A 13,980-nucleotide genomic window follows, 5' to 3' on the forward strand; every position below is an offset into this window, starting at 1 on the left:
GATTTTTTATGAATTTATTTGCAAATTATGGTGGAAAATAAGTATTTGGTCACCTACAAACAAGCAAGATTTCTGGCTCTCACAGACCTGTAACTTCTTCTTTAAGAGGCTCCTCTGTCCTCCACTCGTTACCTGTATTAATGGCACCTGTTTGAACTTGTTATCAGTATAAAAGACACCTGTCCACAACCTCAAACAGTCACACTCCAAACTCCAATATGGCCAAGACCAAAGAGCTGTCAAAGGACACCAGAAACAAAATTGTAGACCTGCACCAGGCTGGGAAGACTGAATCTGCAATAGGTAAGCAGCTTGGTTTGAAGAAATCAACTGTGGGAGCAATTATTAGGAAATGGAAGACATACAAGACCACTGATAATCTCCCTCGATCTGGGGCTACACGCAAGATCTCACCCCGTGGGGTCAAAATGATTACAAGAACGGTGAGCAAAAATCCCAGAACCACACGGGGGGACCTAGTGAATGACCTGCAGAGAGCTGGGACCAAAGTAACAAAGCCTACCATCAGTAACACTACGCCGCCAGGGACTCAAATCCTGCAGTGCCAGACGTGTCCCCCTGCTTAAGCCAGTACATGTCCAGGCCCGTCTGAAGTTTGCTAGAGTGCATTTGGATGATCCAGAAGAGGATTGGGAGAATGTCATATGGTCAGATGAAACCAAAATAGAACTTTTTGGTAAAAACTCAACTCGTCGTGTTTGGAGGACAAAGAATGCTGAGTTGCATCCAAAGAACACCATACCTACTGTGAAGCATGGGGGTGGAAACATCATGCTTTGGGGCTGTTTTTCTGCAAAGGGACCAGGATGACTGATCCGTGTAAAGGAAAGAATGAATGGGGCCATGTATCGTGAGATTTTGAGTGAAAACCTCCTTCCATCAGCAAGGGCATTGAAGATGAAACGTGGCTGGGTCTTTCAGCATGACAATGATCCCAAACACACCGCCCGGGCAACGAAGGAGTGGCTTCGTAAGAAGCATTTCAAGGTCCTGGAGTGGCCTAGCCAGTCTCCAGATCTCAACCCCATAGAAAATCTTTGGAGGGAGTTGAAAGTCCGTGTTGCTCAGCGACAGCCCCAAAACATCACTGCTCTAGAGGAAATCTGCATGGAGGAATGGGCCAAAATACCAGCAACAGTGTGTGAAAACCTTGTGAAGACTTACAGAAAACGTTTGACCTGTGTCATTGCCAACAAAGGGTATATAACAAAGTATTGAGAAACTTTTGTTATTGACCAAATACTTATTTTCCACCATAATTTGCAAATAAATTCATTAAAAATCCTACAATGTGATTTTCTGGATTTCTTTTTCTCATTTTGTCTGTCATAGTTGACGTGTACCTATGATTTAAATTACAGGCCTCTCTCATCTTTTTAAGTGGGAGAACATGCACAATTGGTGGCTGACTAAATACTTTTTTTCCCCACTGTATATATTTTCTTGTATTATGCCCCTAGCTCCCTCTCCCCTGGTTGGAGGACTTGGTGGAAAACATTAACATATACTGTGATTTCAGAAAGTATTCAGACCCCTTCCCTTTTTCCACATTTTGTTACGTTACAGCCTTATTCTAAAATGGATTAAATAACTAAAAAATCCTCATCAATACACACAATACCCCATAATGACAAACCGAAAACAGGTTTTTAGACATTTTTGCAAATGTATTATAAATAAAAAACAGAAATAGCTTATTTATTCAGATCCTTTGCTATGAGACTCAAAATTGAGCTCAGGTGCATCCTGTTTCCATTGATCATCCTTGAGATGTTTCTACAACCTGATTGGAGTCCACCTGTGGTAAATTCAATTGATTTGAAATTATTTGGAAAGGAACACACCTGTCTATACAAGGTCCCACAGTTGACAGTGCTTGTCAGAGCAAAAACCAAGCCATGAGTTCCAAGGAATTGTCCATAGAGCTCCGAGACAGGATTGTGTCGAGGCACAGATATAGGGAAGGGTACCAAAATCTTTCTGCAGCATTGAAGGTCCCAAATAAAACAGTGGCCTCCATCATTCTTAAATGGAAGAAGTTTGGAACCACCAAGACTCTTCCTAGAGCTGGCCACCCGGCCAAGCTGAGCAATCGGGGGAGAAGGGCCTTGGTCAGGGAGGTGACCAAGAACCCGATGATCACTCTGACAGAGCTCCAGTGGTCCTCTGTGGAGATGGGTGAACCTTCAAAAGGACAGCCATCTCTGCAGCTCTCTACCAATCAGGCCTTTATGGTAAAGTGGCCAGACGGAAGCCACTCCTCAGTAAAAGGCACATAACAGCCCGCTTGTAGTTTGCCAAAAGGCACCTAAAGACTCTCAGACCATGACAGAAAAGATTCTCTGGTCGGATGAAACCAAGATTGAACTCTTTGACCTGAATGCCAAGCGTCACGTCTGGAGGAAACCTGGCACCATCGCTATGGTGAAGCATGGTGATGGCAGCATCATGCTGTGGGGATGTTTTTCAGCCGCAGGGAACGAGGGAAAGATAAACGGAGCAAAGTACAGAGAGATCCTTGATCCAGAGCGCTCAGGACCTCAGACTGGGGCGACGGTTCACCTTCCAACAGGACAACGACCCTAAGCACACAGCCAAGACAACGCAGGAGTGGCTTAAGGGCAAGTCTCTCTGGAGAGACCTGAAAATAACTGTGCAGCGACGCTCCCCATCCAACCTGACAGAGCTTGAGAGGATCTGCAGAGAAGAATGGGAGAAACTCCCCAAATACAAGTGTGCCAAGCTTGTAGCGTCATACCCAAGAAGACTCGAGGCTGTAGTCGCTGCCAAAAGTGCTTCAACAAAGTACTGAGTAAAGGGTCTGAATACTTATGTAAATGTGATATTTACGTTTTTTTAAATGATAAATTAGCAAACATTTCTAAAAACCAGTTTTTGCTTTGTCATTATGGGGTATTGTGTGTAGATTGATTTGGAGAAAAAACTAATAAATCCATTTTAGAATAAGGCTGTAACGTAACAAAATGTGGAAAAAGTCAAGGCCTCTGAATACTTTCCGAAGGCACTGTATATATACACACACACACATATATATATATACAGTGGGAAGAACAAGTATTTGATACACTGCCAATTTTGCAGGTTTTCCTACTTACAAAGCATGTAGAGGTCTGTAATTTTTATCATAGGTACACTTCAACTGTGAGAGGGAATCGAAAACAAAAATCCAGAAAATCACATTGTATGATTTTTAAGTAATTCATTTGCATTTTATTGCATGACATAAGTATTTGATCACCTACCAACCAGTAAGAATTCCGGCTCTCACAGACCTGTTAGTTTTTCTTTAAGAAGCCCTCCTGTTCTCCACTCATTACCTGTGTTAACTGCACCTGTTTGAACTCGTTACCTGTATAAAAGACACCTGTCCACACACTCAATCAAACAGACTCCAACCTCTCCACAATGGCCAAGACCAGAGAGCTGTGTAAGGACATCAGGGATAAAATTGTAGACCTGCACAAGGCTGGGATGGGCTACAGGACAATAGGCAAGCAGCTTGGTGAGAAGGCAACAACTGTTGGCGCAATTATTAGAAAATGGAAGAAGTTCAAGATGACGGTCAATCACCCTCGGTCTGGGGCTCCATGCAAGATCTCACCTCGTGGGGCATCAATGATCATGAGGAAGGTGAGGGATCAGCCCAGAACTACACGGCAGGACCTGGTCAATGACCTGAAGAGAGCTGGGACCACAGTCTCAAAGAAAACCATTTGTAACACACTACGCCGTCATAGATTAAAATCCTGCGAAGCACGCAAGGTCCCCCTGCTCAAGCCAGCGCATGTCCAGGCCCGTCTGAAGTTTGCCAATGACCATCTTGTCATGTGGTCTGATGAGACAAAAATATAGCTTTTTGGTCTAAACTCCACTCGCCGTGTTTGGAGGAAGAAGAAGGATGAGTACAACCCCAAGAACACCATCCCAACCATGAAGCATGGAGGTGGAAACATCATTCTTTGGGGATGCTTTTCTGCAAAGGGGACAGGACGACTGCACCGTATTGAGGGGAGGATGGATGGGGCCATGTATCGCGAGATCTTGGCCAACAACCTCCTTCCCTCAGTAAGAGCATTGAAGATGGGTCGTGGCTGGGTCTTCCAGCATGACAACGACCCGGAACACACAGCCAGGGCAACTAAGGAGTGGCTCCGTAAGAGGAATCTCAAGGTCCTGGAGTGACCTAGCCAGTCTCCAGACCTGAACCCAATAGAAAATCTTTGGAGGGAGCTGAAAGTCCGTATTGCCCAGCGACAGCCCCGAAACCTGAAGGATCTGGAGAAGGTCTGTATGGAGGAGTGGGCCAAAATCCCTGCTGCAGTGTGTGCAAACCTGGTCAAGACCTACAGGAAACGTATGATCTCTGTAATTGCAAACAAAAGTTTCTGTACCAAATATTAAGTTCTGCTTTTCTGATGTATCAAATACTTATGTCATGCAATAAAATGAAAATTAATTACTTAAAAATCATACAATGTGATTTTCTGGATTTTTGTTTTAGATTCCGTCTCTCACAGTTGAAGTGTACCTATGATAAAAAATTACAGACCTCTACATGCTTTGTAAGTAGGAAAACCTGCAAAATCGGCAGTGTATCAAATACTTGTTCTCCCCACTGTGTGTGTGTATGTGTATGTGTGTATATATATATATATATATATATATATATACAGTGGGGAAAAAAAGTATTTAGTCAGCCACCAGTTGTGCAAGTTCTCCCACTTTAAAAGATGAGAGAGGCATGTAATTTTCATCATAGGTACACGTCAACTATGACAGACAAAATGAGATTTTTTTTCTCCAGAAAATCACATTGTAGGATTTTTTATGAATTTATTTGCAAATTATGGTGGAAAATAAGTATTTGGTCAATAACAAAAGTTTCTCAATACTTTGTTATATACCCTTTGTTGGCAATGACACAGGTCAAACGTTTTCTGTAAGTCTTCACAAAGTTTTTACACACTGTTGCTGGTATTTTGGCCCATTCCTCCATGCAGATCTCCTCTAGAGCAGTGATGTTTTGGGGCTGTCGCTGGGCAACACAGACTTTCAACTCCCTCCAAAGATTTTCTATGGGGTTGAGATCTGGAGACTGGCTAGGCCACTCCAGGACCTTGAAATGCTTCTTACGAAGCCACTCCTTCGTTGCCCGGGTGGTGTGTTTGGGATCATTGTCATGCTGAAAGACCCAGCCACGTTTCATCTTCAATTCCCTTGCTGATGGAAGGAGGTTTTCACTCAAAATTTCACGATACATGGCCCCATTCATTCTTTCCTTTACACGGATCAGTCGTCCTGGTCCCTTTGCAGAAAAACAGCCCCAAAGCATGATGTTTCCACCCCCATGCTTCACAGTAGGTATGGTGTTCTTTGGATGCAACTCAGCATTCTTTGTCCTCCAAACACGACGAGTTGAGTTTCTACCAAAAAGTTCTATTTTGTTTTTAGTTCTCTTCTGGATCATCCAAATGCACTCTAGCAAACTTCAGACGGGCCTGGATATGTACTGGCTTAAGCAGGGGGACACGTCTCGCACTGCAGGATTTGAGTCCCTGGCGGCGTAGTGTGTTACTGATGGTAGGCTTTGTTACTTTGGTCCCAGCTCTCTGCAGGTCATTCACTAGGTCCCCCCGTGTGGTTCTGGGATTTTTGCTCACCGTTCTTGTGATCATTTTGACCCCACGGGGTGAGATCTTGCGTGGAGCCCCAGATCGAGGGAGATTATCAGTGGTCTTGTATGTCTTCCATTTCCTAATAATTGCTCCCACAGTTGATTTCTTCAAACCAAGCTGCTTACCTGTTGCAGATTCAGTCTTCCCAGCCTGGTGCAGGTCTACAATTTTGTTTCTGGTGTCCTTTGACAGCTCTTTGGTCTTGGCCATAGTGGAGTTTGGAGTGTGACTGTTTGAGGTTGTGGACAGGTGTCTTATATACTGATAACAAGTTCAAACAGGTGCCATTAATACAGGTAACGAGTGGAGGACAGAGGAGCCTCTTAAAGAAGAAGTTATAGGTCTGTGAGAGACAGAACTCTTGCTTGTTTGTAGGTGACCAAATACTTATTTTCCACCTTAATTTGCAAAAAATTCATTAAAAATCCTACAATGTGATTTTCTGGATTTTTTTTCTCTCAATTTGTCTGTCATAGTTGACGTGTACCTATGATGAAAATTACAAGCCTCTCATCTTTTTAAGTGAGAGGACTTGCACAATTGGTGGCTGACTAAATACTTTTTTTTCCCCACTGTATATACACTACCGTTCAAAGGTTTGGGGTCACTTAGACATTTCATTTTTTTCCATGAAAACTAAAATATAGCAAAATGAATAGGAAATGTAGTCATTGAGGTTAGAAATAATGATTTTTAATTAAAATAATTGTGTCCTTCAGACTTTGCTTTCGTCAAAGAATCCTCAAGTTGCAGCAATTACAGCCTTGCAGACCTTTGGCATTCTAGTTGTCAATTTGATTAGGTAATCTGAAAAGATTTCACCCCATGCTTCCTGAAGCACCTCCCACAAGTTTGATTGGCTTGATGGGCACTTCTTACGTACCATACGGTCAAGCTGCTCCCACAACAGCTCAATAGGGTTGAGATCCGGTGACTGCTGGCCACTCCGTTATAGACAGAATACCAGCTGACTGCTTCTTCCGTAAATAGTTATTGCATAGTTTGGAGCTGTGCATTGTCCTGTTGTAGGAGGAAATTGGCTCCAATCAAGCGCTGTCCACAGGGTATGGCATGGCGTTGCTAAATGGAGTGATAGCCTTCTTTCTTCAAGATCCCTTTTACCCTGTACAAATCTCCCACTTTACGACCACCAAAGCACCCCCAGACCATCACATTGCCTCCACCATGCTTGACAGATGGCATCAAGCACTCCTCCAGCATCTTTTAATTTGGTCTGCGTCTCACAAATGTTCTTCTTTGTGATCCGAACACCTCAAACTTTGATTCGTCTGTCCATAACACTTTTTTCCAATCTTCCTCTGTCCAGTGTCTGTGTTCTTTTGCCCATCTTAATCTTTTCTTTTTATTGGCCAGTTTGAGATGTGGCTTTTTCTTTGCAACTCTGCCTAGAAGGTCAGCATCCCTGAGTCGCCTCTTCACTGTTGACGTTGAGACTGGTGTTTTGCGGGTACTATTTAATGAAGCCAGTTGAGGACCTGTGAGGCGTCTGTTTCTCAAACTAGACACTAATGTATTTGTCCTCTTGCTCAGTTGTGCACCGGGGCCTCCCACTCCTCTTTCTATTCTGATTAGAGCCAGTTTGCGCTGTTCTGTGAAGGTAGTACACAGCGTTGTACGAGATCTTCAGTTTCTTGGCAATTTCTCACATGGAATAGCCTTCATTTCTCAGAACAAGAATAGACTGACGAGTTTCAGAAGAAAGTTCTTTGTTTCTGGCAATTTTGAGCCTGTAATCCAGGGTTCTTCAATTCCGGTCCTGGAGGGCCGAAACACCTCTGTTTTTCATCCTCTCCTTCTAATCAGGGGTGACCTGGGACACCAGGTGAAATAAAAAACAGAAGTGTTTCGGCCCTCCAGGACCGGAATTGAAGAACCCTGCTTAATCGAACCCACAATTGCTGATGCTACAGATACTCAAGAAGGCCAGTTGTATTGCTTCTTTAATCAGCACAACAGTTTTCAGCTGTGCTAACATAATTGTAAAAGGGTTTTCTAATGATCATTTAGCCTTTTAAAATGCTGAACTTGGATTAGCAAACACAACGTGCCATTGGAACACAGGACTGATGGTTGCTGATAATGGGCCTCTGTACGCCTATGTAGATATTCCATTAAAAATCAGCCGTTTCCAGCTACAATAGCCATTTACAACATTAACAATGTCTACACTGTATTTCTGATCAATTTGATGTTATTTTAATCGACAAAAAAATTGCTTTTCTTTTGAAAACAAGGACATTTCTAAGTGACCCCAAACTTTTGAAAGGTAGTGTGTGTGTGTGTGTGTATGTATGTGTGTGTATATATATATATATATATATATATATATATATATATTATATACACTCTGTTCTTCCAATGTCATGTGTGTATATATATATATATATATATATATATATATATATATATATATATATATATATATATATACACTCTGTTCTTCCAATGTCATGTGTGTGTGTATATATATATATATATATATATATATATATTATAATATATACACTCTGTTCTTCCTTCATTTCCCTCTCTCCATACTTCCTTCAGGCCATGGGCATCAATGACCTGCTATCGTTTGATTTCATGGACGCGCCACCCATGGAGACAATGATCACAGCTATGGAGATGCTCTACACTTTAGGGGCTCTGGATGACGAGGGGTTACTCACTCGCCTTGGACGCAGGGTAAGATGGAGTATGGAACAACAAGCTATCTATTCGAGAGATTGAAGATGTAAATCAGGCAAGCAATTCTATTTGAATTGTTGCAGTAGTTAATATTCGAAATTGAAAAACATGCATTACAATTGGGCAGTTTATGGCCAGTGAATTGTCGGAGTTAAAATTGACTTGACCCCAACCACAATATTGTTGTAATGAGTGTGGTTAAATGCATGCTATACACTCTTCCCCATTCCTCTCCCTCTGTCTCTATGTTTGTAACAGATGGCTGAGTTCCCTCTGGAGCCCATGTTGTGTAAGATGCTGATCATGTCTGTCCACCTGGGCTGCAGTGAGGAGATGCTCACCATCGTCTCCATGCTGTCTGTGCAGAACGTCTTCTACAGGCCCAAGGTACAGCAAATCACAGGTCCATAAATACTGTGTAACCATGGCTATTAGTGATGTCCAGGCCAGTGTGTTAACTGAAATATCACATAAAAAGCATGGACGGATAACATACATAACCTTCTGCAGCTCGACAATGGTAGTAGCTATTCAAATTGGAATACATTTCTCTACTGTGTCTGCAAATACTGTTTTGTAATAAAACATTGACGCCAATATCATTTTCAATGTTGTTAGCTTTCAAACTAGCTAGCTAACCAATTACCTGTAAGTCAGCCTCACATTCTGGTAATTTTGACTGCAAATATTGAATGTTACATTACTTAATAAGATACATCTCTCTCAGATTGGTTTCAAATGGGCACATATCAACTTCATTATACAGCACACGTATTAGCTAATAGCTACCGATGCTAGTACGCTAGCTAGCAGAAGCCAAGCTAGCATCAAAGTAAAATGTTACTCAAATCAATCAAATAAATGTGTATTTGTCACATGCTTCGTAAACAACAGGTGTAGACTAACAGTGAAACGCTTACGGGTCCTTTTCCAACAATGCAGAGATAAAGATACAATATATATATATATATATATATATATATATATATATATATATATATATATATATATATATATTCATTCCAGGGTTTTTCTTTATTTTTACTATTTTCTACATTGTAAAATAATAGTGAAGACATCAAAACTATGAAATAACACATATGGAATCATGTAGTAACCAAAAAAGTGTTAAACAAATCAAAATATATTTTATATTTGAGATTCTTCAAAGTAGCCACCCTTTGCCTTGATGACAGCTTTGCACACTCTTGGCATTCTCTCAACCAGCTTCATGAGGAATGCTTTTCCAACAGTCTTGAAGGAGTTCCCACATATGCTGAGCGCTTGTTGGCTGCTTTTCCTTCACTCTGCGGTCCAACTCATCTCAAACCATCTCAATTGAGTTGAGGTCGGGTGATTGTGGAGGCCAGGTCATCTGATGCAGCACTCCATCACTCGCCTTGGTCAAATAGCCCTTACACAGCCTGGAGGTGTGTTTTGGGTCATTGTCCTGTTGAAAAACAAATGATAGTCCCACTAAGCACAAACCAGATGGGATGGTGTATTGCTGCAGAATGCTGTGGTAGTCATGCTGGTTAAGTGTGCCTTGAATTCTAAATAAATCACAGATAGTATCACCAGCAAAGCACCATCACACCTCCTCCTCCATACTTCACGGTGGGAACCACACATGCGGAGATCATTCGTTCACCTACTCTGCGTCTCACAAAGACGCGGCGGTTGGAACCAAAGGACAGATTTCCACCGGTCTAATGTCCATTGCTTGTGTTTCTTGGCCCAAGCAAGTCTCTTCTTCTTATTGGTGTCCTTTAGGAGTTGTTTCTTTGCAGCAATTCGACCATAAAGGCCTGATTACGCAGTCGCCTCTGAACAGTTGATGTTGAGATGTGTCTCTTACTTGAGGTGCAGTTAACTCTAATGAACTTATCCTCTGCAGCAGAGGTAACTCTGGCTGTTCCTTTCCTGTGGCGGTCCTCATGAGAGCCAGTTTCATTATAGCTCTTGATGGTTTTTGCGACTGCACTTGAAGAAACTTTCAAAGTTCTTGACATTTACCAGATTGTCTGACCTTCATGTCTTAAAGTAATGATGGACTGTCGTTTCTCTTTGCTTATTTGAGCTGTTCTTGCCATAATATGGACTTGGTCTTTTACCAAATAGGACTATCTTTTGTATACAAGCCCTACCTTGTCACAACACAGCTGACTGGCTCAAACGCATTAAGAAGGAAAGAAATTCCACAAATTAACTTTTTAAAAGGCACACCTGTTAATTGAAATGCATTCCAGGTGACTACCTCATGAAGCTGGTTGAGAGAATGCCAAGAGTGGTCAAAGCTGTCATCAAGGCAAATAATCTAAAATCTGGCCTCCACAATCACCCGACCTCAACCCAATTGAGATGGTCCTTCAAGACTGTTGGAAAAGCATTCCAGGTGAAGCTGGTTGAGAGAATGCCAAGAGTGTGGAAAGCTGTCATCAAGGCAAAGGGTGGCTACTTTGAAGAATTTGTTTAACACTTTTTTTGGTTACTACATGATTCCATATGTGTTATTTCATAGTTTTGATGTCTTCACTATTATTCTAAAATGTAGAAAATAGTAAAAATAAAGAAAAACCCTGGAATGGGTAGGTGTGTCCAAACTTTTGACTGGTACTGTATATATTAAATAAATAAACAAACAGTGACACATGAAATAAATACACAAAAAATACAGAAATATGTCTGACAAAACTGTTCTTGGTTGTCTCGTTGGCTAACAAAATATATTATGACAACTTGGAGATATAGGTATTGGGTTTAGTTAGCTTACTAAAATTGTAATGGCTTTCACTCTACTGTAAACCTTTGCCGCGCAAATGTGAAAGCTCGAGCCATTGTGTGCGTGCACCCTCTGTAGGATTTAAATACCCTTGGGCAGGGTGGTTCATGGGTTTACAACTAGAATCAACTGCTATCACAGCTATCACATTTGTTGATTGTGGTGAATTATGGTTGACTGACTTCCCTAACTTGTCATATGTTGAAACCTCAGACCATAATGAGACAGTTGTAGCCTAATGTGATTTCATGTTGATCAGTTGGTGGCCAGTCCTTATAGTCCTTTTATTCTCTGTCTCTCAGGACAAGCAGCAGATGGCTGACCAGAAGAAGGCCAAGTTCCACCAGGCTGAGGGAGACCACCTTACTCTGCTGGCTGTCTATAACTCCTGGAAGAACAACAAGTTCTCCAACCCCTGGTGCTTTGAGAACTTCATCCAGGCCCGTTCCTTGCGCAGAGCCATGGATATCCGCAAACAGATGCTGGGTATCATGGACAGGTAGGACACTCATCATAAGCATATGTAATTAATTCTATATCCGGCAGTTCTCAAATGGTAGCTTTACTTGTAAGTCATATTAATCCTGTGACTCAAAGACGCAATCTCTAGGGCACAACATTTTAGAGAAATAAGCTTTTTGTGCGTATGGAACATTTCTGGGATCTTTTATTTCAGCTCATGAGACATTGGACCAACACTTGTTGCATTTATAGTTTTGTTCAGTATACTTAATAGAAAATCTATAGTCCTTACTGTATCAATATGTCAGACATAGGGTGAATTATTGGAGTCTTACTTTGACCTGTTCTTTCAGGCATAAACTGGACATGGTGTCTTGTGGAAAGGCCACAGTGCGCATACAGAAGGCCATCTGCAGTGGTTTCTTCCGGAACGCAGCCAAAAAGGATCCCCAGGAGGGCTACCGTACCCTCATTGACCAGCAGGTGGTGTACATACACCCCTCCAGTTCCCTGTTCAACCGCCAGCCTGAGTGGTGAGTCTATAACCGTGGGGGGCTATAGGCATAGTCACAAGTTTACGTTGACTATCATCAATTGTTACTTGTAAAAGTTTTTGACATCCTTGCCTGTATGTAGTAGAGTCATTGTATAGACCATACATTTTTGGAAAGTAAAGAGTACTGTATGAGTATATAGACCATGATACTTTTTAAATATATATGATCAGGCAATAGAGCTATAGAAAGATTAAAAACGTGCTCTTCTGTACACTAATTTCCCCCACTCCTTTCATCCCCATATCGCCAGGTTGGTGTACCATGAGTTGGTGCTGACTACTAAGGAGTACATGCGGGAGGTGACCACCATTGACCCACGCTGGCTGGTAGAGTTCTCGCCGGCCTTCTTTAAAGTAGCCGATCCCACGCGTCTCAGCAAACAGAAAAAGATGCAGCGCCTCGAGCCCCTCTACAACCGTTACGAAGAGCCCAACGCTTGGCGAATCTCCCGCGCCTTCCGCAGGAAGTAGAGGTGTATCCCTTTGCCCTTACACACAGGCTCACACCACAGCAAGAGAGAGAGGGAGACTGTCATTGACAACTGGTTGAGAAATACCAGGCCATTGTTCCTTTCTGTGTTCCTACAGAGTCATTTGGCTTCATGGTTCAATGTCAGTTAACTTACCTCCCTCAGACTTTTGGCCCGTATATGACCCAAAAGTTCGTTTTTGCCCAGTGTATAAATTACCTCAAAACCGAACATCACGGAGTCCCTCAAAGAAAATGACTATTAAGTGAATAGGAAGGAGACTGGGCACTGTAAGTGGGCAGTAATCTAATCAGTCAGTGGAAGTCTGTCTGTTTTTGAGGACACGATGCTCAGAGTCCGTTTAGTCTAGAGATCTCATGTAATATAGTTTATATCTAGGGAAATGGATCAGACTTTGATTGTAGTCAGCAATTACCAGATCTGTGGTTTCATTAAGATGGCGGAAATGTAAGCGAACTGAAATGAGTGATTTCTAAATTACCATATTCTTCCATATTAAATATTGGATGGTCTCATGTCTGCTGTTTTTGTCTTGTTGCTGTTATGTTATAATTAAACTGTCATGGTCTGCCAATGATAGGAATGGAAAGTATAGTACAGACAAGTTACAGAATTGGCCCTTGCAGAACTACCATCAAAAGTCAACTGATCATTCCATTTATGAATGTTCAGGTGTCCCATTGCAGCTGTGTGTGCAGATACAGTGCCTTCGGAAAGTATTCAGACCCCTTGACTTTTTCCACATTTCGTTACGTTACAGCCTTATTCTAAAATGGATTTAAATAGTTTTCCCCCCTCATCAATCTACACAATACATTACATTTACATTTACGTCATTTAGCAGACGCTCTTATCCAGAGCGACTTACAAATAGGTGCATTCACCTTATAGCCAGTGGGATAACCACTTTACAATGTTTTTTTTTTTTTTTTTTTGGGGGGGTGGGTTGGAGTAAAGGGGGGGGGGGGGGGTAGAAGGATTACTTTATCATATCCCAGGTATTCCTTAAAGAGGTGGGGTTTCAAATGTCTCCGGAAGGTGGTGAGTGACTCCGCTGTCCTGGCGTCGTGAGGGAGCTTGTTCCACCATTGGGGTGCCAGAGCAGCGAACAGTTTTGACTGGGCTGAGCGGGAACTATGCTTCCGCAGAGGTAGGGGAGCCAGCAGGCCAGAGGTGGATGAACGCAGTGCCCTCGTTTGGGTGTAGGGACTGATCAGAGCCTGAAGGTACGGAGGTGCCGTTCCCCTCACAGCTCCGTAGGCA

General features: G+C 42.2%; 1 protein-coding gene across 1 annotated transcript in view; it reads left to right on the forward strand.

Moving 5' to 3' along the window:
• The window catches only part of LOC311100802 (ATP-dependent RNA helicase DHX8-like), a 29,814-nt gene extending 16,585 nt beyond the window's left edge, over positions 1-13,229 (forward strand). Inside the window, exons 19-23 of the mRNA XM_084141768.1 lie at positions 8,286-8,423; positions 8,685-8,813; positions 11,511-11,707; positions 12,024-12,203; positions 12,478-13,229. Of these exons, the coding sequence (XP_083997894.1) occupies positions 8,286-8,423; positions 8,685-8,813; positions 11,511-11,707; positions 12,024-12,203; positions 12,478-12,697 (864 nt within the window). The 3' untranslated portion in view covers positions 12,698-13,229. The remainder of the gene's footprint in view (positions 1-8,285; positions 8,424-8,684; positions 8,814-11,510; positions 11,708-12,023; positions 12,204-12,477) is intronic.
• The last annotated feature ends 751 nt before the right edge of the window (positions 13,230-13,980 follow it).

The sequence above is a fragment of the Coregonus lavaretus genome, assembly GCF_964263955.1.
Source record: "Coregonus lavaretus genome assembly, chromosome: 25".
NCBI classification, from domain to species: domain Eukaryota; kingdom Metazoa; phylum Chordata; class Actinopteri; order Salmoniformes; family Salmonidae; genus Coregonus; species Coregonus lavaretus.